Source organism: Microtus pennsylvanicus, chromosome 15 (genome assembly GCF_037038515.1).
Source record: "Microtus pennsylvanicus isolate mMicPen1 chromosome 15, mMicPen1.hap1, whole genome shotgun sequence".
NCBI classification, from domain to species: Eukaryota; Metazoa; Chordata; class Mammalia; order Rodentia; family Cricetidae; genus Microtus; species Microtus pennsylvanicus.
Window position 1 is genome coordinate 2670232 of NC_134593.1, and position 26058 is coordinate 2696289.

Genomic DNA, 26058 nt, shown 5'->3' on the forward strand with positions numbered 1-26058 from the left:
CATGGCCAGATGCCCCATTCTCTAGGACCTCCCCAGTGGGACAAAACCCAGGGGCCCTTTCCCAACTCCCTCAGCTTTTCTAGTCAGCCAGCAGGGAGCTCCCCTAAAACTAAAACCTATCCACTGGATCCCCCCAAGCTATTAACCACACCCTGCCTAAGAGCTGAGAGCTTGCTATGATACTGAGGGAAACAAGAGTTTGCTATAACACTGAGGGGATTAAGAGAGAGCACCAAGAGAGCAAATTAGGAGAGAAGACCAAAAGAGCAGGCATATAGAGACCTCAGAGGCTTTCTGAGACACACACTGACAGTACAGAGCAGACCAAAAAAAACTCACAAACACTCAGACAGCCACAGCAAGGACTGGACCAAGAGGCAAAGACACTGCCAGCCTCATTTGAAGGAAGAGATGGGCAGGTGCCAATGCAAGAATTCCTCCAACATCCTAAAAAGCAATAGAAACAGAGAAAACAATACAAAGAATCAATGAGACAAAGAGTTGGTTCTTCAAGAAAATCAACAAAATAGACAAACCTTTATCCAAACTAACCAAAAGGGAGAGAGAGAATATCCAAATTAACAAAATCAGAAATGAAAAGGAGGACATAACAACAGACACGGAGGAAATACAGAAGATCATCAGGTCATATTTCGAAAACCTATACTCCAAAAAATTGGAAAACTTAAAGGAAATGGACAACTTTCTTGATAAATATTACTTACCAAAATTAAATCAAAACCAGATAAGCAAATTAAACAGACCTATAACTGCTGAAGAAATAGAAACAGTCATACTTGTACGAGGCACCTCAGGAAGTGCAGGACTAGATCTCTGTACCTCCGCTCGAGTAGTATTGACCCCACAAATGGGTGTGCAGGCCTTGGGGACTGGAGTATTTGGACCTATCCCAGAGGGTTCAGTAAGTACAGTTTTGGGTAGAAGTAGTTCTGCTCTCAAGGGAATCAAAATTTTACCAGGAATTATAGACTGTGATTTTACTGGAGAAATTAAAATTATGATTGAAGCTGGTATGGGAGTCCTTGTCATCCCTCAAGGAGCGAGAATAGCTCAGCCAGTGCTTTTGCCCATGTTTCGCTCTACTAATCCTTTCTTTAAACAAGAACGAGGGGACAAGGGATTTGGCTCCACAGGATCCCCTGGAGCTTATTGGGTTTCTAGTTTAGAGAATTGCCCCACTCTTACTTTAACAGTCAATGGGAAAAGGTTCCAAGGCCTTCCTGATACAGGGACTGATTCTTCAGTGATTGCTAAAAGGCACTGGCCTGCAGCCTGGCCTCTACAGCCAGCCTCTACAATCTTGCAGGGAGTAGGAACGGCCAGTTCTCCAGAATGCAGTACTCAATATTTAGATTGGGAGGACGAAGAAGGCCATAAGGGCATTTTTAAACCATTTGTCCTGGAACACCTTCCTCTTAATTTGTGGGGAAGAGATGTTTTGCAAGCTATGGGAGCAGTTCTAACCACTGAACCTGTGCAGCGTATGGTATCGAAGCAGGGCTTTGTCCCTGGTCAGGGTTTAGGCAAAAATCTGCAGGGAGATGTGCAGATTTTAGCAGACAAGAAAATAGTACAACAGTCACCTGGACAGCATGCAGGGTTAGGAAACTTTTCCTAGGGGCCATTGCAAAGCAGCCAGAAAGCATTTCTATAAAATGGAAAACTAAAAAACCTGTTTGGATAGAGCAATGACCCCTGAGTAAGGAGAAATTACAGGCTGCTCGTACTCTAGTCCAGGAACAGCTAGAAGCAGGACACATAGTGCCATCCACTTCTCCCTGGAATACCCCTATCTTTGTTATTAAGAAAAAGTCTGGTAAATGGAGGTTATTCCAAGATCTTAGAGCAGTAAATGATTGCATGGAAATTATGGGGGCAACTCAACCTGGGTTGCCTCAGCCTGTAGGTATTCCTGCAGGATATCATCTTTTAGTTATTGACCTAAAGGATTGTTTTTTCACCATTCCCTTGCATCCAAAAGACTCTGATAAATTTGCTTTCAGTGTACCGTCTATAAATTTCAAAGAACAAGCGCTACCAATGGGTAACATTGCCCCAGGGTATGGCCAATAGTTCTGTAATTTGCCAAATATTTGTGGCACGGGTTATTGCCCCTATTAGGTATAAATATTCTCAACTGTATATAAGTCATTATTTGCATGACATCCTATTAGCTGGACAGGACCCAAAAATAGTCCTTGAGGCTTTTGCTGACTTGCAAGAATGCCTAGCACATGCTGGATTAGTTATTGCTTCTGAAAAAGTACAACAACAGTTTCCATATCAATACTTGGGGCATCAGCTGTTGCAGACAGGAGTAAAACCGCAGAAAGTTACTCTTTGCCTAGATAAACTACAAACTTTGAATGATTTTCAAAAGTTGCTTGGAGACCTAAATTGGGTCCGGCCCAGTCTGGGAATTCCTACTGGAGACTTAAAACCACTTTTTGACATTCTGCAGGGGAATCCAGACCCAACCTCCTTTCGTGAGTTAACACCTCAAGCAAGACAATATATTACTTTAATTGAAGAAAAGCTTGCCTCTGCTCATATTAATTATATTGACTATAGTCAGCCACTGCTGTTGATAATTTTCCCCTCCAAGCATAGTCCTACTGGAGCTTTTTGGCAGCAAGAACCCATCCTATGGGTGCATGAACATGTGTCGCCTGTAAAAATTGTTATCTCATATCCATCAGCTGTGCTACGTGTTATTCAGAAAGGATATAAGCTTAGTTTGCAAACTTTTGGAATGTTACCTGATAAGGTTATTACACCTTATACCCAGGCAAAAATAACTTGGTTACAAAATTTTGCTGAAGATTGGACTTTATTTTTATGCACTAATCCCTGCAAGTTAGACAATCATTATCCTTCTGATAAGTTAGTCACCTTCTTTAAAATTCATCCGGTATGTTTCCCTAAAATTATTTCTTTGCAGCCTCTGGCAGGGGGAAAAATGTGTTTACTGATGGATCTTCCACCGGGAGAGCTATGGTAGCCTCCCCTCCTGATTTTGACATTCAGTCTGTTAATACTAACTCTGCTCAGGTGGCTGAATTGGTTGCTGTCCAGATGGCCCTAGAGAAATATGCTGATATTCCATTTAACCTTTTTACTGACAGTCAGTAATTCTTGCACCGTTGGAAACTGCAGCTTATATTGCCTCTGAATCTCGAATCCAGATGCAGTTATTGGCTATTCAAACTTTGCTTTGGGCCCGATCTGTACCCATTTACGTAGGGCATTTGCGGGCTCATACTGACCTCCCTGGTCCTTTGAATGAGGGAAACGCTCTGGCTGATCAGCTTACTCGTCAGATTTATGTAGTTAGTCAGGAATCTTATGAAGCTGCAGAAAAAGCTCATAATCGTTTTCATCTCAATGCTGGATCTTTAAGATTTCGTTTTAAGATATCTCGAGAGCAAGCCACTAATATTGTTAAAAAGTGCTCTCTGTGTACAGAACTTTTAACTGTTCCCCATTTGGGAGTTAATCCTTGTGGGCTTGCCCCTAATCATTTATGGCAAATGGATATCACCCATGTTCCTTCTTTTGAGCGCATGCAATATGTTCACGTAACCGTGGATACATATTCTCATCTCATTTTTGCCTCAGCTCACACAGGAGAAAGATTACGAGATGTAAAAAGTCATTGTCTCCAGGCTTTTGCTTACATGGGAGTTCCTAAAACTGTAAAAACTGATAATGGACCAGCCTATACTAGCACTAGCTTTGCTAAATTTTGTTCTGAGTTTTCAATTTCTCACAAAACGGGTATACCTTATAATCCTCAAGGACAAGCTATAGTGGAACGTGCGCATCGTATGCTCAAAGCCTATTTGCATAAAACAAAAAAGGGGGAATATGGTTCCACCCCCAAAGATCATTTATCTTTTATTTTATACATTTTAAATTTTTTGACTGTTGATGCTCAATCTCATACTGCCGCTGACAGGCATTGGCGACCAGATTCTTCCAAGATGCCTCATGTCAAATGGAAGAATCTATCAGATGGCACCTGGCATGGTCCAGATCCTGTACTGGTGTGGGGAAGAGGGGCTGGTTGTGTTTTCCCGCAGGATGCTGACAATCCAATATGGGTACCTGAGCGGCTGGTGCGTGCTGTGGATTTTCCTGTCCAGAAGCCTGAAGACAGGACAGAGCCGAGAGATCAAAGAGATTCTGGCTTGTCAACTGAAGAGTTGCGGGTTTCCTGAGGAGCTGGCTGCGGTGGTCCGAGTGCCAAGGATTGTTCCTCTACCCGTCTACCCATCTACCCATCCCATGATATCGGCAGCCACAGCTGTTGCTGCCACAGCAGCTAAAGCTGCTGGATTTTTCATTAGTCAGTCAGTTGCTTCCTGCTAGCACAAAGGATACCTTCTCAGGGCAGGTTGCAAATGCCGTAGCCATTCAAATTGAGCTAAATTGACAAATGAATATTGCAGTTAATTTTGCTCTTGGTTGTGGTTAAAGACCACTGCTAGATGTTACAGTAATAAGCTTATTGCTGTTATTTACGGACCCTGAGGTGTACAATTTACAAATTGGCTCTTAAAATTATTCTAGTTAGCTATACCAGGGTTATTTTCACCAGCGCTGAGACCTTACTTAAAGGGCTCCAATTTGGGCAGAATTATTAAGGATTGAGCAGGCACAGTCTCCTTAAGGGATGCTTACATGTGCTGGAGCGTCATCTTCATGGTTATGATGCCAGAGCCAAAGGCAAGCTCAGGTCAATGTTGCCACGTGGCAAGTCCTCTTAGCTATTGCCCCAGAGAATCTTTCAGCACAAATCTGGCTGAACTCGGTGATGGATGACTAGTGAGCCAAAGACGGGAAAGGCTTTTGGGGGGCTGCCTCAACCTAAGACAGGAAATGTGTTTTGACCTGGATGCTTTCTCATGACGGGTAAGGGGTATTGCCTGACGTCCAATGCTACCCAAGACAGGCCTAGTCATAATTTATACAAAAGGGGGACCTGTAGGGCCCTGGTCTCCCTTATTCCTGTGGTGCATTCATGGGGACAGTTTATGATCAACTAACTAAGCTTCCTGTGTGTTTCTGTGCTATGCCTGCCCCGCCTGGTGGTTAGCTGCAGGGCATTTATTGTTAATATGGTAATTTCCCACCTGCCTGGGCGGAGATCCTTGTGCTGCAGTCAGGTAGATAAGGACTCCCCCAATGCTGAATAAAGGGCATTCGGCTGATCTCCTTTCGAATGACCCTGGTCTCTCTGTGTCTTCTTTTTAATCTCCAGGCCCTTGCCCAACTCGCATGTTAGGTACAGTTTGGTACAGTGGCGCGCAAACTGTACCGAGGGTGTAACACCAAATCGGGTGTTACACAACAGAATACAAGAGATAGAAGAAAGAATCTCAGGCACTGAAGATAAAATAAAGGAAATAGACTCATTAGTCAAGAAAACATTAAATCGAACAAATTCTTAACACAAAACATTCAGGAAATCTGGGACACCATGAAAAGATCAAACCTAAGAATAATAGGGGTAGAAGAAAGAGAAGTACAGCTCAAAGGTACAGAAAATATATTCAACAAAATTATAGAAGAAAACCTTCCCAACCTAAAGAAGGATATGCCAATGACAGTACAAGAAGCTTACAGAACACCAAATAAACTGGGTAAAAAAAAAAATCCCCTCGCCATATAATAATCAAAACACAAAACATACAGCATAAAGAAAGAATATGAAGAGCTGCAAAGGAAAAAGGTCAAGTAACATATAAAGGTAAACCTATCAGAATTACACCCGACTTTTCAATGGAAACCATGAAAGTCAGAAGGCCTTGGATAGATGTGCTACAGACACTAAGAGACCACAGATGCAAGCCCAGACTACTATACCCAGCAAAGCTTTCATTCACCATCAATGGAGAAAACAAAATATTCCATGACAAGAACGGATTTAAACAATACATATCCACAAACCCAGCCTTACAGAAAGTACTAGGAAGAAAACCCCAACCCAAGGAAGCTAACTACACTCTCAAAAACACAGACATCTGATAACTCCTACCAGCATAACACAAAGAAGGGAAATACACTAACACTACTACTGAAAAATAAAATAACCGGAGTTAACAACCACTGGTCATTAATATCTCTTAACATCAATGGACTCAATTCACCTCTAAAAAGACACAGGCGCCAGGCAGTGATAGCGCACGCCTTAAATCCCAGCACTTGGGAGGCAGAGCAGGCAGATCTCTGTGAGTTTGAGACCAGCCTGGTCTACTACAAGAGCTAGTTCCAGGACAGGCTCCAAAACCACGGAGAAACCCTGTCTCGAAAAAAACAAAAACAAAAAAAAAAAAAAAACAAAAACAAAGAAAAGACACAGGCTAAGAGAATGGATACGAAAACATGATCCAGACTTCTGCTGTCTACAAGAAACACTCCTCAACCTCAAAGACAGAAACTACCTCAGAGTAAAGGGTTGGGAAAAGCTTTTCCAATCAAATGGACCTATGAAACATGTAGGTGTAGCTATCCTAATAGCTAACAATATAGACTTCAAACTGAAATCAATTTTGTTAGATATTAGGATGACAATTCATCAAGATGCAGTCTCAATCCTGAATATCTATGCCCCTAATACAAGAGCAAATACGTAAAAGAAACATTACTAAAAATTAAATCGCACCTCAAACCACACACACTAATAGTAGGAGACTTCAACACTCCTCTCTCACCAATGTCAACCAGATAGAAACTTAACAGAGTAATAAGAGAACTAACAGATGTAATAAATCAAACGGAATTAAAAGACATCTATAGAACATTCCACCCAAACACAAAAGAATATACCTTCTTCTCAGTATTTTTGGAACCTTTTCTAAAATTGATCACATACTCAGTAACAAAGCAAACCTCCAAAGATACGAAAAAAATTGGAGTAACCCCCGTGTTTTACCAAATCACCAGGGATTATGGTTAGAATTTAACAACAATACTACTCTCAGAAAGCCTATAAACTCATGGAAATTGAATCACCCCTGGGTCAAGGAAGAAATAAAGAAATAAATTAAAGTCTTCCTTGAATTCAATAAAAATGAAGGAACAACATATCCAAACCTATGGGTCACTTATGAAAGCAGTGCTAAGAGGAAAGTTCATAGCACTAAGTGCCCACATAAAGAAAATGGAGAAAGCTCACATTAGTAACCTAACAGTACACCTGAAAGCTCTAGAAAAAAAAAAAAGAAGCAGACTCAGCCAGGAGGCATAGAAGACAGGAAATAATCAAATTGAGGCTGAAATCAACAAAATAGAAACAAAGAAAACAATACAAAGAATCAATGAAACAAAGAGCTGGTTCTTTGAGAAAATCAACAAGATTGACAAACCCTTATTCAAACTAATGAAAAGGCAGAGAGAGAACATCCAAATTAACAAAATCAGAAATAAAAATGGGGGACATAGCAGACATTTAGGAAATTCAGAGAATCATTAGGTCTTACTTCAAAACCTGTACTCCACAAAACTAGAAAACATAAATGAAATGGACAATTTTTTAGATAGATACCATATACCAAAATTAAATCAAGACCAGATGAGCAATTTAAATAGACCCATAAGCTGCAAGGAAATAGATGCTGTCATCAAAAACCTCCCAAGCAAAACAAGTCCAGGGCTGGATGGTTTTAGTGCAGAATTCTACCAGAGCTTCTGAGAAGAGCTAATATCTATACTCCTCAAAGTGTTCCACATGATAGAAACAGAAAGGACATTGACAAACTCTTTTTATGAAGCTATAGTTACCCTGATACCAAAAACACACAAAGACTCGACCAAGAAAGAGAATTACAGACCAATCTCACTCATGAACATGGATGCAAAAATTCTCAATAAAATACTGGCAAACTGATTCCAATAACATCAAAAAAAATCATCCATCATGATCAAGTAGCCTTCATCCCAGAGATACAGGGCTGGTTCAACATATAAAAATCTATCAATGTAATCTATCATATAAATAAACTGAAAGAACAAAACCACATGATCATTTCATTAGATGCTGAAAAAGCATTTGACAAAAATCCAACACCCCTTCATGATAAAGGTCTTAGAAATATTAGGAATATAAGAATCATACCTAAATATAATAAAATCAATATACAGCAAGCTGACAGCTAACGTCAAATTGAATAAAAAGAAACTCAAAGCGATTCCACTAAAATCAGGAACAAACCAAAGCTGTCCGCTCTCACCATATCTCTTCAAAATAGTTCTTGAAGTTCTAGCAATAGCAATAGACAACAAAAGGAGATCAACTGGATTCAAATTGGAAAGGAAGAAGTCAAACTTTCGTTATTTGCAGATAATATGATATTGTACATAAGTGACCCCAAAAACTCTACCAGAGAACTCCTACAAATAATAAATACCTTCAGTGATGTGGCAGGATACAAGATCAACTCAAAAAAATCAGTAGCCTTCCTATACACAAATGATAAAGAAGCTGAGAGGAAAATCAGAGAAATATCGCCTTTCACAATAGCCACAAATAACATAAAATATCTTGGGGTAACACTAACCAAGGAAGTGAAAGACCTATATGACAAGATCTTTAAGTCTCTGAATAAAAAAATTGAAGAAGATACCAGAAAATGGAAAGATCTCCCATGTTCTTGGATAGGAAGGATCAACAAAGAAAAAAATGGCAATTCTACCAAAAGCAATCTATATTCAATGTAATCCCCATCAAAATCCCAACACAATTCTTCACAGACCTTGAAAGAACAATAATCAACTTCATATGGAAAAACAAAAAAACCAGGATAGCTGAAACAATCCTGTGCAATAAAGGAACTTCTGGAGGCATCACAATTCCTGACTTCAAATTCTATTACAGAGCTACAGTAATGAAAACAGCTTGGTCTTGGCATAAAAACAGAGACGATGACCAATGGAATCGAGTTGAAGACCTGGATATTAATCCACACACCTATGAATACCTTATTTTTGACAAAGAAGCTAAAATTATACAATGGAAAAAAGAAAACATCTTCAACAAATGGTGCTTTCATAACTGGATATCAACCTGTAGAAGAATGAAAATAGATCCATATATCACCATGCACAAAACTCAAGTCCAAATGGATTAAAGACCTCAATATAAATCTGACCACACAGAACCTGATAGAGGAGAAAGTGGGAAGTAACCTTCAATGCATGAGCACAGGAGACCACTTCCTAAATATAACCCCAGTAGCACAACACTGAGAGCAACAATAAGTAAATGGGATCTCCTGAAACTGAAAAGCTTCTGTAAAGCAAAGGACACAGTCAATAAGACAAAAAGGCATCCTACTGAATGGGAAAAGATCTTCACCAACCCCACATCATAAAAGGACTGATCTCCAAAATATATAAAAAACTCAAGAATTAGACATTAAAATTCTAAAGAACCCAATTAAAAAATGGGGTACTGAACTCAACAGAGATTTCTCAACAGAAGAATTTTAAATGGCCAAAAGATACTTAAGGAAATGTTCAACTTCCTGAGCTATCAAGGAAATGCAAATCAAAACAACTCTGAGATACCATCTTATGCCTGTCAGATGGCTAAGATCAAAAACACCATTGATAGCCTATGCTGGAGAGGATGTGGAGTAAGGGGAAACACTCATTCATTGCTGGTGGGAATGCAAACTTGGACAACCACTTTGGAAATCAGTATGGTGATTTCTCAAAAAACTGGGAATCAATCTACCTCAGGATCCAGTAATATCACTCTTGGGAATATACCCAAAAGATGCTCAATCATATTACAAAAGCATTTGTTCAACTCTGTTCATAGCAGCATTATTTGTAATAGCCAGAACCTGGAAACAACCTAGATGTTCTTCAACTGAAGAATGGATAAAGAGAGTGTGGCACATTTACACATAAGAGTACTACTCAGCAGTAAAAAACAATAACATCTTGAATTTTGCATGCAAATGGATGGAATTAGAAAACACTATCCTGAGTGAGGTAACAGACCCCAAAAAATGAATATGGTATGTAGTATCATAAGTAGATACTAGCTATAAACAAAGGACCTTGAGCCTATATAGTTTATGATCCCAGAGAAGCTAAGTAACAAGGTGAACCCAAAGATAAAAATATATAGACCCACCTGGAAATTGGAAACACACAAGACCACCTGACAAAATTGGGAACATGGGGGCAGGGGGTAGAAGGAAAGGGAGACGGGGAACAGGAAGGGAGAAGGGGAGTGTTGAGGAGAACTTGAGGGAATGAGATAGTCGAGATGGAGGAAGGACAGATATGCGAGCAAGGAAAGAGATATCTTGATTGAGGGAGCCATTATGGGGTTAGCAAGAAAAATTTCAAGCAGTCCACAAGGATGACCCCAGCCAAGACCCTAAGCAATAGAGGAGAGGGAGCCCGAACTGGCCTTGCCCAGTAGTCAGACTGATGATTATCTTAAATATCACCATAGAACCTTCAACCAATAACAGATGAAAACAGAGGCAGAGACCCGCATTGGAGCACTGGACTGAGCTCCCAAGGTCTATTTGAAGAGTAGAAGGAATGAGAATATGAGCAAAGAGGTCAAGACCATGAAGGGTTCATCCACTGAAAAGTTTACCTGAGCTAATGAGAGCTCACCAACTCCAGCTGGACTAGGAAGGAACAAGCATAGGACCAAACTAGTCCCTCTGGATGTGGTTAACAGTTGTATGGCTGGGGCAGACTGAGGGGCCACTGGCAGTGGCACTGGGATTTATCCTTACTGAATGCACTGGCCTTTTGGGATCCTATTCTCTTTGGATGTATACCTTGGTCATCCTAGATATAACAGGGAGAGCCTTGGACCTTCCACAAAGCAAAGCGCCTTACCCTCTCTGAGGATTAGAGGGGGAGTGGGAGGGTGTGTGGAAGGAATGGGAGGAGGGGAGGGAGTGGGAATTTGGATTGGTATTTCTTTTTTAAAAATCTAATAAAAATGAGAAAAAAGGAAAAAATAGAATATTATTCTGCCCAGTGTATTGTATTAAAGCAAAATACATAAATAGCTCTCCTGATCAATTTACCAAGATTATGTTAATGGTTTTTACAATCATTAAAAGTTTTATTGGCGAAAGAAAGGAAGGAAGGAGGGAAGCAGACATGTAAGTGTTTTGGGGTGAGAGTGGAAGGGATGAGTCAGGGCCTACAGGGACAGTGGAAGGAACCTAAGTACAATGACAGACAGATGAATCTGTCATAAGGAAATCCATTGTTTCATACTGAAATTTCATATTTTATACTGAAATTTTATATATTTTATACTGAAAATAAATTTAAATTTAAATAAATTTAAAGGTAAAAGGAAAAGTCAGCTTGAGGACAGAGTACTCCACGTCTGTCTGGGGTGGGTGATCTAAAAAGAGGGCAGTCTTTGCAGCCTTCAGGCTTCCAGGCGCTTCCAGGGCCTCAGTGGTACTGGCAATTTCCTTACCAAGCGTACGACACAAAAGGAATGCCTTTTTGTGTCAGCCCCTTCTGGTAAATTAGTGCTCCCCGTGCTAGACTAGCACACGACTTTGAGTCTCTTTGATTCCTTTTTATCCAATTCATCCCACTCCTGTCAAAATCATTAATCGAGCAAACTTTATTAAGTTAGGGACAGGGGTAACTGCTGAGGTTAGGAGACGATATAAGCCCCCTTTCCTTGGGAATTTAAAGTCTACTGAGGAAGAGAGACATATAAATAGACCAGGAGGGATCAGCTTGGTGACTGGTACCCTAGCGGAGGATTGAGCAAACTAACTTTCCATTATGACTTGGTATGCACTAAAGCCTTTCCATACAGGAGAGAAGGAAACAGTTTCCGACAATTTGTTATCTTACCAGGCCATCACTGAGCAGGGACGTGTGAAGCTGGGACCTAAGCGGGTCTGAGAAGGCATGTGTGTATGGGCATACCAGGACAATCTCCTCATGGGAGGCCACCTGGAGCTAAAAGAATGGTTTAATATGAAGGCTGTTCCAGGCAGAAAGAAAAGACTGCAAAAGGTTCAAAAAGATCAAAAAGCAAATCAAATACTTCAGTATGTTTGGATCATAATGTGAGAATAAATCGAGATCAAGGCAGAGGAATACACACGAATATTCTTCAGCTGTGTTACTACTTCCGGCTCCAGCCTCAGCATTGCGGTCAACATCGCCCGTTGAAGGTCTGGCTTAGGCTGGGCCCCCCACTCCCCAGTGTGTAGCCTTATCACTTTGGGACCTTCGCATTCTTTGACTTCCTATTTGTTTTTCTTCTGTCCTTTCTAAGACAGATACCAAAGCTATTCATTCACTTTAAACATTTCCTATCCTCGAAGATTCTCTCCATTCGGGAATAAGCACCGTGCCCCTGCACCACCTCCCACTGAGTAAGGGTGACCTTGGACAAAAGCCTAAGAATGTGCCTGCACTGGGGTGAGGCAGTACGGCGGGAGCAGCTGGGCTGGGAGGGAGAGTCCTTGGTACCACGGGAGTTTCAACCTGGCCTTGGCCTGGAAGAAAAGATCTGGGGAGGAGGAGTAACCCAAGGCCTCTGAAAGGGAGGTGCTGTCTTACCTGAGGCAGAAGCTGGTTATGTTTTCTGTAACTATAGCAACCGGCTAGCTCTCGCGAGAACTTGTTTTTTCCCGTCGCAGATGACAGCCCACACTTGTGTTTTGAAAACCACGCCTCCTGAGTAGTGTGTTTTGGTTTGGTTTTTTTTTCTTCCGTTTTGCAAGTTTGAGTGAAAGTGCAGCTTTTCACCCTTCGATTTTATTTTCTCGACTCTTGATTTCAATATACCAACACACACACACACACGCACACAGGCACAACTGCCTGTAGCTACAGCATCAAGTGATCCAGGGACCTCTTCTGGCCTCTGTGAGTGTCTATGCTCAGGCAAAGGTAAAAGTGAAAAATAAATCTTTTAAAATTCTCAGCTGAGACAGGGCAGTGGTGGTGCACACTTTTAATCCCAGCACTCGGGAGGCAGAGGCAGGCAGTGAATTCGAGGTCAGCCTAGTTTATGAGAGCTAGTTCCAGGACAGGCTCCAAAGCTATACAGAGAATCCCTGTGTTGAAGAAATAAATTCTCAGCTGGGTATGCTAGCAAGTTCCACATTAGCTAGGGCTACATAGCCAGATGCTTCTTGTGCATTCCAAGTATACACTATCCCACCAGCGTGGCCTCCACACTGACCATGCCTAGCAGTATAGCTGGAAGGAAATGGACAAGGTCTAAGCAAACTGCTATCAAAATCACAACCGACAAGCAGTCCCAAGTCTATGACTCCAGTTCCAGGGCACCTACACCCATGTGCACATACCCACACAAAGACACACACATTTGAAATATAAGATAAACCTTTTTTAAAAACCACTGCTGACTTTGTCAGAAATTAACAAGAGGACTCATGCTTCCCACTTCATAATAATAAAAGTGCTGGTCTAAAAGGAATTGATCCAGGCTTAAGGACAGACAGTACAGAGCAAAGGAAATGAACTGAGAGTTAAGAAATATGCACTTAACCATTAAGACCAACAGATTTTGAACAAGGTTGCCAAGAAAATCCAAGGTGGTAAAGAACACTCAAGTCTACCAAGTCTAGCTTGGTGAGGCAATTTGCTCATCTAGAGGTCTAGCAGGGACAAGAATGACATAGGTGCTTGTGTCTAAATGTGAGGATTTGAGTTTGAGTCACAAGAGTTCATAATCCCAGTGCTCCCATGGAAAGATGGGAAGTGGAGATGGAAGAATCTCTTGAAATTGAGTCAGCTAGAAGCTTGCATAGCAGTTAAAAAAAGGAACTGCCTTAAAACAAAGATGTCTTCTGACTTGTAGATGTTGTGCTATGTAAGACACTTACATGACTGTATACGTGCATACACACACACAATTGTGATATGTAAACACGTGATGAAATATTCAGACTTTGAAAAGGGGGAAAAAATCCTACCATTTACAATGATGCAGATGAGCCGAGCGTGGTGATGCCCACCTTCAAACCCAGCAGTAGGGAGGCAGAGGCTGCCAGGGCAGCCTAGTCTATACAGCAAGTTCCAGGCCATCCAAGACTCACTATAATACCCGGTCTCAAAACAAACAAGCACAAAAACAAAAATGCTAAATAAGTCAGTCATTTATATTACAAGTATGTGGAACATAAAATAGTTGACTCATATTAACAGACTGATGGTTACCAGGGGCAAAGGCCATGAAAATGGGAGATGTTCAAAGGTATAAGCTATCAACTTTAAGTTCTAGAAATGTGGTGACTATAATTTATAATAACGTATCATCTCACACTTGAAATGTAAATGGTAAGTTTCATCTCTCTCTCTCTCTATATATATATATATATATATGTACATACATATATATGCATGTATATATATGACAGTTTGAATTTGATTATGGAAGACACTACATAAGATTAGTTCTATCAAAGATCATACTGTGAGGCTTAAATTAAGCAAATTTAAATTTTGTCAATTACATGTAAACTAAGCTTAGGGGCTAGATATGGTAGCATATGCCTACAATCCCAGAACATAAAAGGGTTAAGACAGGAAGATTCCAAATTCAAAGCCAGTCACTACTATGAAACAAGACTGTCTTTAAAAACAAAATACACAGTTGAACAAATGCTCTTGTCATATGATAGGGCATCTCTTGGGTATATTCCCAGGAGTGGTATTGCTGGGTCAAGGGGTAGGTTGATCCCAAATTTCCTGAGAAACCGAAACACTGATTTCCAAAGTGGTTGTACAAGATTGCATTCCCACCAGCAATGGATGAGGGTACCCCGTCCTCCACAGCCTCTCCAGCAAAGGCTATCATTGGTGTTTTTTATTTTAGCCATTCTGACAGGAGTAAGATGGTATCTCAAAGTTGTTTTGATTTGCATTTCCCTGATCGCTAAGGAGGTTGAGCATGACCTTAAGTGTCTTTTGGCCATTTGAACTTCCTCTGCTGAGAATTCTCTGTTCAGATCAGTGCCCCATTTTTTAATTGGGTTAATTAGCATTTTAAAGTCTAGTTTCCTGAGTTCTCTATATATTTTGGAGATCAGACCTTTGTCTGTTGTGGGGTTGGTGAAGATCTTCTCCCAGTCAGTAGGTTGCCTTTTTGTCTTAGTGACAGTGTCCTTTGCTTTACAGAAGCTTCTCAGGTTTAGTAGGTCCCATTTGTTCAATGTTGCCCTTAATGTCTGAGCTGTTGGGGTTACACATAGGAAGCGATCTCCTGTGCCCATCTGATGTAGGGTACTTCCCACTTTCTCTTCTATCAGGTTCAATGTGTTCTGACTGATAGTGAGGTCTTTAATCCATTTGGACTTGAGTTTTGTGCATGGTGATAGATATGGGTCTATTTTCATTCTTCTACAGGTTGACGTCCAGTTATGCCAGCACCATTTGTTGAAGATGTTTTCTTTCTTCCATTGTATACTTTTGCCTCCTTTATCAAAAATGAGGTGTTCATAGGTTTGTGGGTTAAAATTCAGGTCTTCTATACGATTCCATTGGTCGACTTCTCTGTTTTTATACCAGTACCACACTGTTTTCATCACTGTAGCTCTGTAATAGAGTTTGAAGTCAGGGATGGTAATGTCTCCAGACAATCCTTTATTGTATAGGATTGTTTTGGCTATCCTGGGTTTTTTGTTTTTCCATATAAAGTTGATTATTGTCCTCTCAAGATCTGTGAAGAATTTTGATGGGACCTTAATGGGGATTGCATTGAATCTATAAATTGCCTTTGGTAGAATTGCCATTTTTACTATGTTGATCCTCCCAATCCAAGAGCAAGGGAGATCCTTCCATTTTCTGGTATCCTCTTCAATTTCTTTCTTCAATGCCTTAAAGTTCTTGTCAAATAGATCTTTCACTTCCTTGGTTAGAGTTACCCCAAGATATTTTATGCTGTTTGTGGTTATCGTAAAAGGTGAAGCTTCTCTGATTTCCCTCTCTGCTTCCATAACCTTTGTGTATAATAGTGCGACTGATTTTTTGGAGTTGATCTTGTATCCTGCCACATTACTAAAGCTGTTTATCAGCTGTAAAAGTTCTTTGGTGGAGTTTTGGGGGTCGCTTATGTACACTATCATATCATCTGCGAATAACGAAAGTTTAACTTCTTCCTTTCCAATTCGAATCCCCTTGATCCCATTATGTTGTCTTATTGCTATTGCTAGAACTTCAAGCACTATATTGAAGAGGTATGGCGAGAGTGGACAGCCTTGTCGTGTTCCTGAGTTTAATGGGATGACTTTGAGTTTCTCTCCATTTAATTTGATGTTAGCTGTCAGCTTGCTGTATATAGCTTTTATTATATTTAGGTATGACCCTTGTATCCCTAATCTCTCCAATACTTTTATCATAAAGGGATGTTGAATTTTGTCAAATGCTTTTTCAGCATCTAATGAGATGATCATATGGTCTTTTTCTTTCAGTTTATTTATATGATGGATTACATTGATAGATTTTCATATGTTGAACCAACCCTGCATCCCTGGGATGAAGCCTACTTGATCATAATGGATAATTTTTCTAATGTGTTCTTGGATTCGGTTTGCCAGTATTTTGTTGAGGATTTTTGCATCGATGTTCATGAGTGAGATTGGTCTATAATTCTCTTTCTTGGTTGAGTCTTTGTGCGGTTTTGGTATCAGAGTAACTGTAGCTTCATAAAAGGAATTTGGCAGTGCCTCTTCTGTTTCTATATTGTGAAATACATTAAGGAGTATAGGTATTAGGTCTTCTTGGAAGTTCTGGTAGAATTCCGCATTGAAACCATCTGGTCCTGGGCTTTTTTTGGTAGGGAGGTTTTTGATAACCTCTTCTAATTCTTCGCGACTAACAGGTCTATTTAGATTGTTCACCTGGTCCTGATTTAACTTTGGTAAATGATATTTATCTAAGAAAGTATCCATTTCCTTTACATTTTCCAGTTTTGTGGCATATAGGCTTTTGTAGTAAGATCTAATGATTCTCTGAATTTCCTCTGTGTCTGTGATTATGTCCCCCTTTTCATTTCTGATCTTATTAATTTGCAAATTCTCTCTCTGCCGTTTGATTAGTTTGGATAGGGGTTTGTCAATCTTGTTGATTTTCTCCAGGAACCAGCTTTTTGTTTCATTGATTCTTTGGATTGTTCTTTGTGTTTCTATTTTATTGATTTCAGTCCTCAGTTTGATTATTTCCAGTCTCCTACTCCTCCTAGGTGAGTCTGCTTCTTTTTTTTCTAGAGCTTTCAGGTGGGCTGTTAAGTCTCCAATGTGAGCTTTCTCTGTTTTCTTTAAGTGGGCACTTAGTGCTATGAACTTTCCTCTTAGGACTGCTTTCATAGTGTCCCATAAGTTTGAGTATGTTGTTTCTTTATTTTCATTGAATTCCAGGAAGACTTTAATTTCTTTCTTTATTTCTTCCTTAATCCAGGTATGGTTCAGTAGTTGGCTGTTCAGTTTCCATGACTTTGTAGGCTTTCCGGGGGTAGCATTGTTGTTGAATTCTAACTTTAATCCATGGTGATCTGATAAGACACAGGTGGTTAGTAATATTTTTTTGTAACTGTGGATGTTTGCTTTGTTACCGACTATGTGGTCGATTTTCAAGAAGGTTCCATGAGCTGCAGAGAAGAAGGTGTATTCTTTCCTATTTGGGTGGAATGTTCTATAGATGTCTGTTAAGTCCATTTGCTTCATTACTTCCATTAATTCTCTTATTTCTCTGTTAGGTTTCTGTCTGATTGACCTGTCCATTGGTGAGAGAGGAGTGTTGAAGTCTCCTACTATTAGTGTGTGCGGTTTGATGGCTGCCTTGAATTTTAGCAATGTTTCTTTTATGTACGTGGGTGCTTTTATATTAGGGGCATAGATGTTCAGGATTGAGACTTCATCCTGATGCACTGTTCCTGTTATGAATATAAAATGCCCCTCTCCATCTCTTCTGATTGATTTAAGTTTGAAGTCAACTTTGTTAGAGATTAGTATGGCCACACCTGCTTGTTTCTTAGGTCCATTTGCTTGATAGGCCTTTTCCCAACCCTTTACTCTGAGTAGGTGCCTGTCTTTGTGGTTGAGGTGTGTTTCTTGTAAACAGCAGAATGTTGGATCCTGTTTTCTTATCCAATCTCTTAGCCTGTGCCTTTTTATAGGTGAGTTGAGTCCATTGACATTAAGTGATATTAATGACCAGTGGTTGTTAACTCCGGTCATTTTTTTTTAGTCGTAGAGTTTGTGTGTTTCCCTTCTTTGGTTTGTGTTGATGAAGGGTCTCTAGATGTCTGAGTTATTGTGGTCATTGTTGGACTCCTTGGTTAGTGATTTTCCTTCTATTACTTTCTGTAAGGCTGGATTTGTGGCTGCATAGCCGCATTATTTGTAATAGCCAGAACCTGGAAACAACCTAGATGCCCTTCAATGGAAGAATGGATGAAGAAAGTGTGGAATATCTACACATTAGAGTACTATGCTGCGGTAAAAAACAATGACTTCTCGAATTTTGCATGCAAATGGATGGAAATAGAAAACACTATCCTGAGTGAGGTAACCCAGACCCAAAAAGATGAAAATGGGATGTACTCACTCATAATTGGTTTCTAGCCATAAATAAGGGACACGGAGCCTACAATTGGTGATCCTAAAGAAGCTAAGTAAGAAGGTGAACCAAAGGAAAAACATATAGCTATCCTCTTGGCTATGGGAAGTAGACAAAGCTGCCGGAGAGAAAATTGAGATCTTGGGGGTGGGGTGGGATGGGGGTAAGGGGAGATGGGGAGAGAAAAGGGAGAAGGGGAGGAAGGGGGGAACTTGGAAAAAAAGGAGGATTGGGATAAAGGAAGGTTGGATAGGGGAGCACGGAAGCACAATTCTTAGTTAAGGGAGCCACCTTAGGGTTGGCAAGAGATTTGAACCTAGAATGGCTCCCAGGTGCCCAAGCCGAGGTCCCCAGTAAATTCCTTGGGCAGCTGGAGATAGGCAACCTGAAATGACCCTATCCTATAGCAACACTGACGAATATCTTGCATATCATCATAGAACCTTCATCTGGTGATGGATGGAGATAGAGACAGAGACCCACACTGGAGCACTGGACTGAGCTCCCAAGATCCCAATGAGGAGTAGAAGGAGGGAGAACAAGAGCAAAGAAGTCGGGACCACGAGGGGTGCACCTACCCACTGAGACAGCGGAGCTGATATATTGGGAGCTCACCAAGGCCAGCTGGACTGTGACTGATAAAGCATGGGATAAAACTGGACTCTCTGAACATGGCAAACAATGAGAGCTGATGAGACGCCAAGGACAATGGCAAGGGGTTTTGATCCTACGTAATGTGCTGGCTTTGTGGGAGCCTACCCAGTTTGGATGTTCACCTTCCTAGATATGGACGGAGGGGGGAGAACCCTGACAGCTCTTTGGACTGGAAAGGGAGGGGGAAAGGAGTGGGGGGAGGGGGAAAAGGGTGGGAGGAGGGGGAGGGAAACGGGAGGCTGGGAGGAGGTGGAAACTTGTTTTTTTTCTCATTTTCTCAATAAAAAAAAAAAGATAAAAAAAACCAAAATACACAAATGAGGAAAAACAAGCAAACAAACTTGGGGCTGAGAGATGGCTCAGTGGTCAAGTGCACTGCTTGCTCTTCCAGAGGACCTGGCTTCAATTCCCAGTATCCACATGGCAGCTCACAACCATCTCTACCTCCATTTTCAGAGTATCTGCTGCCCCCTTTTGGACTCCTCAGGCCCCAGGCTTGACTGGTGTACAGACATATATATGAATGATTATACACATAAAGAATAAGTAATTTTTTAAAAAGATTCAAATTACAATTACCACTCTAGGTCAAAAGAACTGTGGTTTTTAAAAGTATTATACCATTTTACTGTTTCTATAAAGTCATTGGGCCAAACTTATTGCTTAAACATTTATCTTAAAGATCAGACCATAGCTTTCCACTTTTCCAGTCTAATAAATTCGTAAAATAAAAATCTCAAAGACGTTGGTCATGCAGAGGACGTTTTAGGAGTCAGCACTCACAGGACAGCTCGCAAGCATCTGTAACCTGTTCCAGGGTTTCTGCCGGCAATGTATGCAGTGGCTGTATGTACATGTACACAGGCAAACACACATGTATAAAATCTTTCTTAAAAAGATGGGAAGGAAAACAGGCTTACATAATTGAGGTGATTTTTCCCTGTGACTATTAACAGAATGGCACTAGCTCTGCTCCTCATCCACCCCAATCAGGCAAGAACACAGAAATGATTCTATTAGGGCTGAAGTGTCTGCGCTGTGGAGGGGAGGCAGCTTTCCTGTGTTTCAGCTAAGCTCCTGAGAGCCTCGGGAACATTCTGGTTACTGAGATAATGTAATATCTGGGATCTCAGCAGCTTAGAAGCCAGCCTTGCACGGGTCACCACCGTCAGAGCTGTGTGGTTTCAAGGCACTCCTCCCACACAGTGGGAGTCACTCCTAACAGCTGGCCTTGGGATAGAAAAGGAGTCTCAAGAACACCAATGAAATTTTCAAAATCTCCAGAGTTAAGAGATTTCCCGGACAAACTGTCTTATCTGAGTGGACATCAGGCAGCTCTAAAGCGCTTTAATACTGTTAGCTGAAGCTGAGACACTCCACCTGTACCAGGGAACCTCAGCCGTCAGATGGGACTTACTGTGGCTTCTAAGTATGTTCCTGAGCTGAAAATTATGCTCTGAAATCAAACCAGACCAGCATCAGTCTTAAAAAACACCATTCTTATTCTCTCAGTTTTTGAAGTACAAGTAATGAACATTTTAACATTACACAGAATTAGATTGCTGTGATTTTTTATTCAATTTTAAATTCTGATTAAAACAAAAGCAGTGAGAATAAAGCTTTACAAATGGCACAAAATTACTACATCATTGATATGGCTTTTACACTGATTGGATATACAAAGAAAAAAAGAATATTGGAATTAAGGCAGTAACAATGTGTGCAACCCAAGCACGTTACCCTGACACAATCTTTAATAAAAAGCTACTCCGGTTAAGTGGTGCTGACATTTCTGCATGCAGGTCTCATTGCTTGCAAGGCTAAGCTCGGAATAGCTTCATTCATTAAAGAGACCCAAATCCCTCTCACTGACCAACGATGGCCAGCAGCAGCTTTCTGTAGTCCCCGCTTGTGTCACTGGCAATCATGGTGCTTAGTGTCTTCTGATACATCTGGGTGAACATCTGCTTTATCTGAACAAGGTCAATCTGTAAGAAATGGTAGGTCAGAAAAAAATCTGTTCAAAGAAAATGCATTTTTGTTGTTGGGTTTCATTTTGCTTTTTTGAGACAGGGTTTCTTTGTGTAAAACCCTCGCTGGAACTTACTCTGTAGATCAGGGCATTTATTTATGTAATAATACCACAATAATCAGAATGGGAAAGGATAAACATGATGGAGGAAGGTCATTGGTTAAATTAAAAGAAACTGCTTTGGCCCATCTCATTGGTTAGGAGATAGGTGGGAGGAGTAAACAGAACAGAACGCTGGGAGGAAGAGGAAGTGAGGTCAGACCCGACAGCTCTCCTCTCGGGAGCAGACGCCATGCTACCTGCTCCTGGGCAGACACATGCGATGAAGCTCTGAACTAGAATCTTCCCGGTAAGACCGGTGCTCACAGATTGTTAGAGATGGGTTGATTGGGATATCAGAATTAGCCAGTAAGGGCTAGAGCTAAGGGCCAAGTAAGGGCTAGAGCTAAGGCCTCTTCCTCCCAGCGTTCTGTTCTGTTTACTCCTCCCACCTATCTCCTAACCAATGAGATGGGCCAAAGCAGTTTCTTTTAATTTAACCAATGACCTTCCTCCATCATAAACACCCAATGAGCAATGTTCCAGAATTATCATTCATACTAGTGCTGAGGCCACCTTTGCTCACACTCTCAGGGAAGATCTCATTTGCTGCTTTAGAAAACCCTGGATGACAAGACACCAGTTTCATCTGTTATCCCCAAATACTGTCATTTAAAATATACATTATCTGATAATAGGATAGCTTTACAAAAATGTGTAATACAGTAAGTGGTGGCAAGGATGCCAAAAAATGAAAACACTTGTACATTCCTGGTGGGAATGTAACATGTAGTAGTTGCTGTGGATAACAGTACAGTGATTTAAAAAAGGATCTACAGGGCTGGAGAGATGGCTCAGCGGTTAAGAGCATTGCCTGCTCTTCCAAAGGTCCTGAGTTCAATTCCCTGCAACCACATGGTGGCTCACAACCATCTATAATGAGATCTGGTGCCCTCTTCTGGCCTGCAGGCATACACGTAGAAAGAATATTGTATACATAATAAATAAATATTTGGGGCTGGAGAGATGGCTCAGAGGTTAAGAGCATTGCCTGCTCTTCCAAAGGTCCTGAGTTCAATTCCCAGCAACCATATGGTGGCTCACAACTATCTGTAATGGGGTCTGGTGCCCTCTTCTGGCCTGCATGCATACATGGAAGGAATGCTGTATACATAATAAATAAATAAATATTTTTAAAAAAATAAAAAAGGATCTACAGAATTACAGTATCGTCCAGCAACTCCATTTCTTGCTGAATCCCCAAATGAAGTAGCAGGGACTGGAAGGGATCAGTGCACACCACGCTCATAGCAGCATCATTTACAAAATACAAAAGGCAGAAGCAAACCAAGTACGTATAAACAGACGAACATCAGTCAAGATGGGTTGTTACTCAGTCTTAAAATTATGCAGTCATGATGAGTTCCAAGCCGAGGCTAAGTAAAGAAGCCAGTCTCAAAAATGCTATACGATTCCTAGCACACGATAAATCCAGTGCCATCAACACAGGACAGAAAGCTGTGTGGCTGAGCTGAAGGCAGGGGTGACTGTTTCCTGAGTGTGGATTTTCAGTTCTGCAAGATGTAAACATTTCTAGATGGTGCAAGAGTGCACAATGTGACCACACGGTTGCACAGTACACTTAAAAAATGGTCAAAATGGGCCAGATCTCAGAGTTCTAGACCAGCCTGGTCTACAAAGCAAGTTCTAGGACAGCCAGGAATACACAGAGAAACTCTGTCTAAAACAAAACAAACAAAAACCCTAAATTTTGTTTGCCTTTCTAAAAAAATTAACTACCTTCTATAGTTTATTTAATAATGTATACTTTCAATTAAAAATATAACTGGGCAGTGGTGGCTCAGCACTTGGGAGGCAGAGGCAGGGGGAACTCTATGAGTTTGAGGCCAACCTGGGCTATAGAGGGAGTTCCAGGACGGCCAGGGCTACACACGGAGAAACTCTGTCTTGAATCCTCCCCAAATACACACACACACACACACACACACACACACACACGCACGCACGCACGCACGCACACACACACACGCACGCACACACATGCACACGCACGCACACACACACACAGAATATCAATATATTGAAGTAAAAACTGATGAATTTAAAGATTATTTTATAATTCACAAGGATGCTAACATTGATATCCAAACAGATGGGTATTTTTACTTTTTACACGACCACGAAAAAGAACAAACTGGAACCCATACTTAGCGTGCACAAGTACCTAGGTTTCAGTCCCAGCACTGCAAAAATCAGTCGGTAAATAAGCTGGGCGGTGGTGGTGCTCGCCTTTAATCTCAGCACTCAGGAGGCAGAGGCAGGCAGATCTCTATGAGTTTGTAGCCAGCCTGGGCTACACGACCTAATTCCAGGCCAGGCTCTAAAGCCACAAAAGCAAGGCAGACACAATGGTGCATCCTGTAGTCCTAGCCAGCCTAGGCAATCTAATGAGACCCCAGTCTCCTTAGAAATTTAACAAACAAACAAACAAACAAATACACCTTGCAATTTCCCATAAACCTGTATTCCTCACTGGCCTTTTCAAGTAGGAAAGCTTTCTTGCTGTCTTCACTGAGGGGCTAATGTTACTGAAAACCTCCCTCACATGGAGAGCATGTCATTCCTAAGGGTTTTATAATCATGAACATTGATTCTTCAGTCTGACAGAGAAAGTGTCATCTTGTCTCACCTCACTGCGAGTGACCACGATCCTGACCAGGGTGGAGTCATCTGTGCCAGCGCCTTTCATGGAACAGTAGAGTCGCTCAGCAAAGAAGGCGGGGCGGTTTAGGGCGCACTGCACTGCAAGGCAGACATGCTTCAGAGGAGGCCGCATGACCAGCCAGCCCACCTCTGTGCATTCATTTAAGCCTGTTTGTGATTATTTTTTACACAGAAATAAGAAGAGTGTGAATGGTTTTCTGCTACCTGTTTTTTCTCAGCATGTATCAACCTTTGTAGCGGAATCAGACAGGCAACTTTCATTTCTAGAACATTCACTCAAGCCGATAAATCTATTTTCTCTTTATAGATGCACTGATGTGGATTCTTTTTTTTTTCTGATGTATATTCTTTACATTTTCTAGTATGAAGATCTATAGCAGATGTGTCCCAGATTAAGTAATAGCTTATTAAAAGAAATGACAGAAATCTGAATTCTTTACATTAAGAATATATTTTTGAGGGCCCAGTTAGAGCAGGAAAAGCACTTGTAAAAGCCCAGTTGCCTGAGTTCGATCCCCCAAATGCAAAGCACCTAAAGGTAGAAGCTAGAACTGACTCCACTGAAATATCTTCTAGTCTCCATACGTGTGCCATGACATGCATAGTCTGTAACACACATATCACACACGACGGCTCAGTGGTAAGGTACTTCTCTAGCATGGTTCAATTCCTAGCACCATATACATACTAAAACGACTGTCATTTGGCTGAGAAAAAACTATTGACAAAGATTTGAAAACAGCATCTGGAACTGTGAGTCACTGGAAAACCACTTAGCAAAGTGAGTTCCTACAGATGGCAGAGGGTACACGTTGTACGCGACTGTCACTTTAGCCATGGTCATTACACTAACATTTTCAGGCACTCCATGGCTAGTAATAAGGAGTTCGTAAGACTCTCCTTATTTCTGTAGTATCCCGAGGACAGAATTCCCACACACTGAGGTGTCAGATCACCACAAACACATTAACTCCAAACAGTCTCACCGTGTTAAGAACTTGGATGTGTGTTCTGAGGGCTCAAAACAATGTTTTGTGTGCTATATATGGAGATACACTCAGGAGGTAGAGGCAGGTGGATCTTTGCAAACTCAAGGCCAACCTGGCTTACACAGTAAGACCCTGTCTCAATAAATAAATAAATTAACTAACCAAAAAAACCACATCTTGGGGTAGTACTGGTAGCTCCTTAGGGCTTCCTCATTTGTTAAGAGGAAGAACTACAATACACGAGGTCTTCGTACAGTGTTCAATAAAGATATATAAACAAATACTCTCAAGCAAACAAACAAAATATTCATCTGATTACACCATCAACATTCAGAGTACTGTACATAAAATATAGGGTTTACTCGGTTTCTGCCTAAGCAGATTCTAGGGACTAGTGTTTAACTAGTGTTTAACTAGTGATTAACTAGTGATTAACTGTAACCACCCAATTAAAGACAAATTAAGGCAAAGGACAAAAATAAAAATCTTACAGATGGTCTTCAAACCACTTTCGACATATCCAGAAAACTCTCGGCTTACACTGCTTAACAAATCTCGATTGGCCATCTGCAAACAAAAGTTACAGAGTTAAGCATTTTCAGATCTTAAGACAGACACGCAATCTCCAGAAGAGTTCATACCCTGGAATAAGCCTCCATGGTTGCTTTCAGCTGAGGGAAACTTCTCGTGGCGAGGATCATGTTGAAGCAGGATTCGTCTGTCCCTAACTTCCCCTCACCAGCTTGATAGAGGCGCTGGGCATCGTCCTGAGCCATCTGGTGATTTACACTCTGGCTCTCATCACGGTTTCCCTGCAAGAGAAAGACCAGAGTCAAGTGAAGTCCTTTCCTCGGTGCACTACTATGGAATGTCTAGGGAAACGTATTGAAGGTGAATGCACCAAGTCTGCCAAGTCTTTCCTTCCAAATCAGTATTACATTACAATTAGCTTTGGGTTTTGGTCAA

General features: G+C 41.0%; 2 protein-coding genes across 4 annotated transcripts in view; both read right to left on the bottom strand.

Annotated features, from left to right (window-relative positions):
• The window catches only part of Cfap70 (cilia and flagella associated protein 70), an 82610-nt gene extending 69951 nt beyond the window's left edge, over positions 1-12659 (bottom strand). The window contains exon 1 of one of the 2 annotated variants that reach the window (XM_075949509.1): positions 12607-12659. The gene's annotated coding sequence lies outside the window, so the exon portion shown is untranslated. The remainder of the gene's footprint in view (positions 1-12606) is intronic. The other variant, XM_075949510.1, reaches the window with a different exon arrangement.
• Positions 12660-20841: 8182 nt separating this feature from the next.
• Anxa7 (annexin A7) overlaps positions 20842-26058 on the bottom strand; it is a 28990-nt gene continuing 23773 nt past the window's right edge. For both annotated transcript variants that reach the window (XM_075949359.1, XM_075949360.1), the window contains 4 exons: positions 25734-25904; positions 25584-25659; positions 24069-24181; positions 20842-21275 (listed from right to left, as the gene is read on the bottom strand). In XM_075949359.1, the coding sequence (XP_075805474.1) occupies positions 21153-21275; positions 24069-24181; positions 25584-25659; positions 25734-25904 (483 nt within the window). In that variant the 3' untranslated portion in view covers positions 20842-21152. The remainder of the gene's footprint in view (positions 21276-24068; positions 24182-25583; positions 25660-25733; positions 25905-26058) is intronic.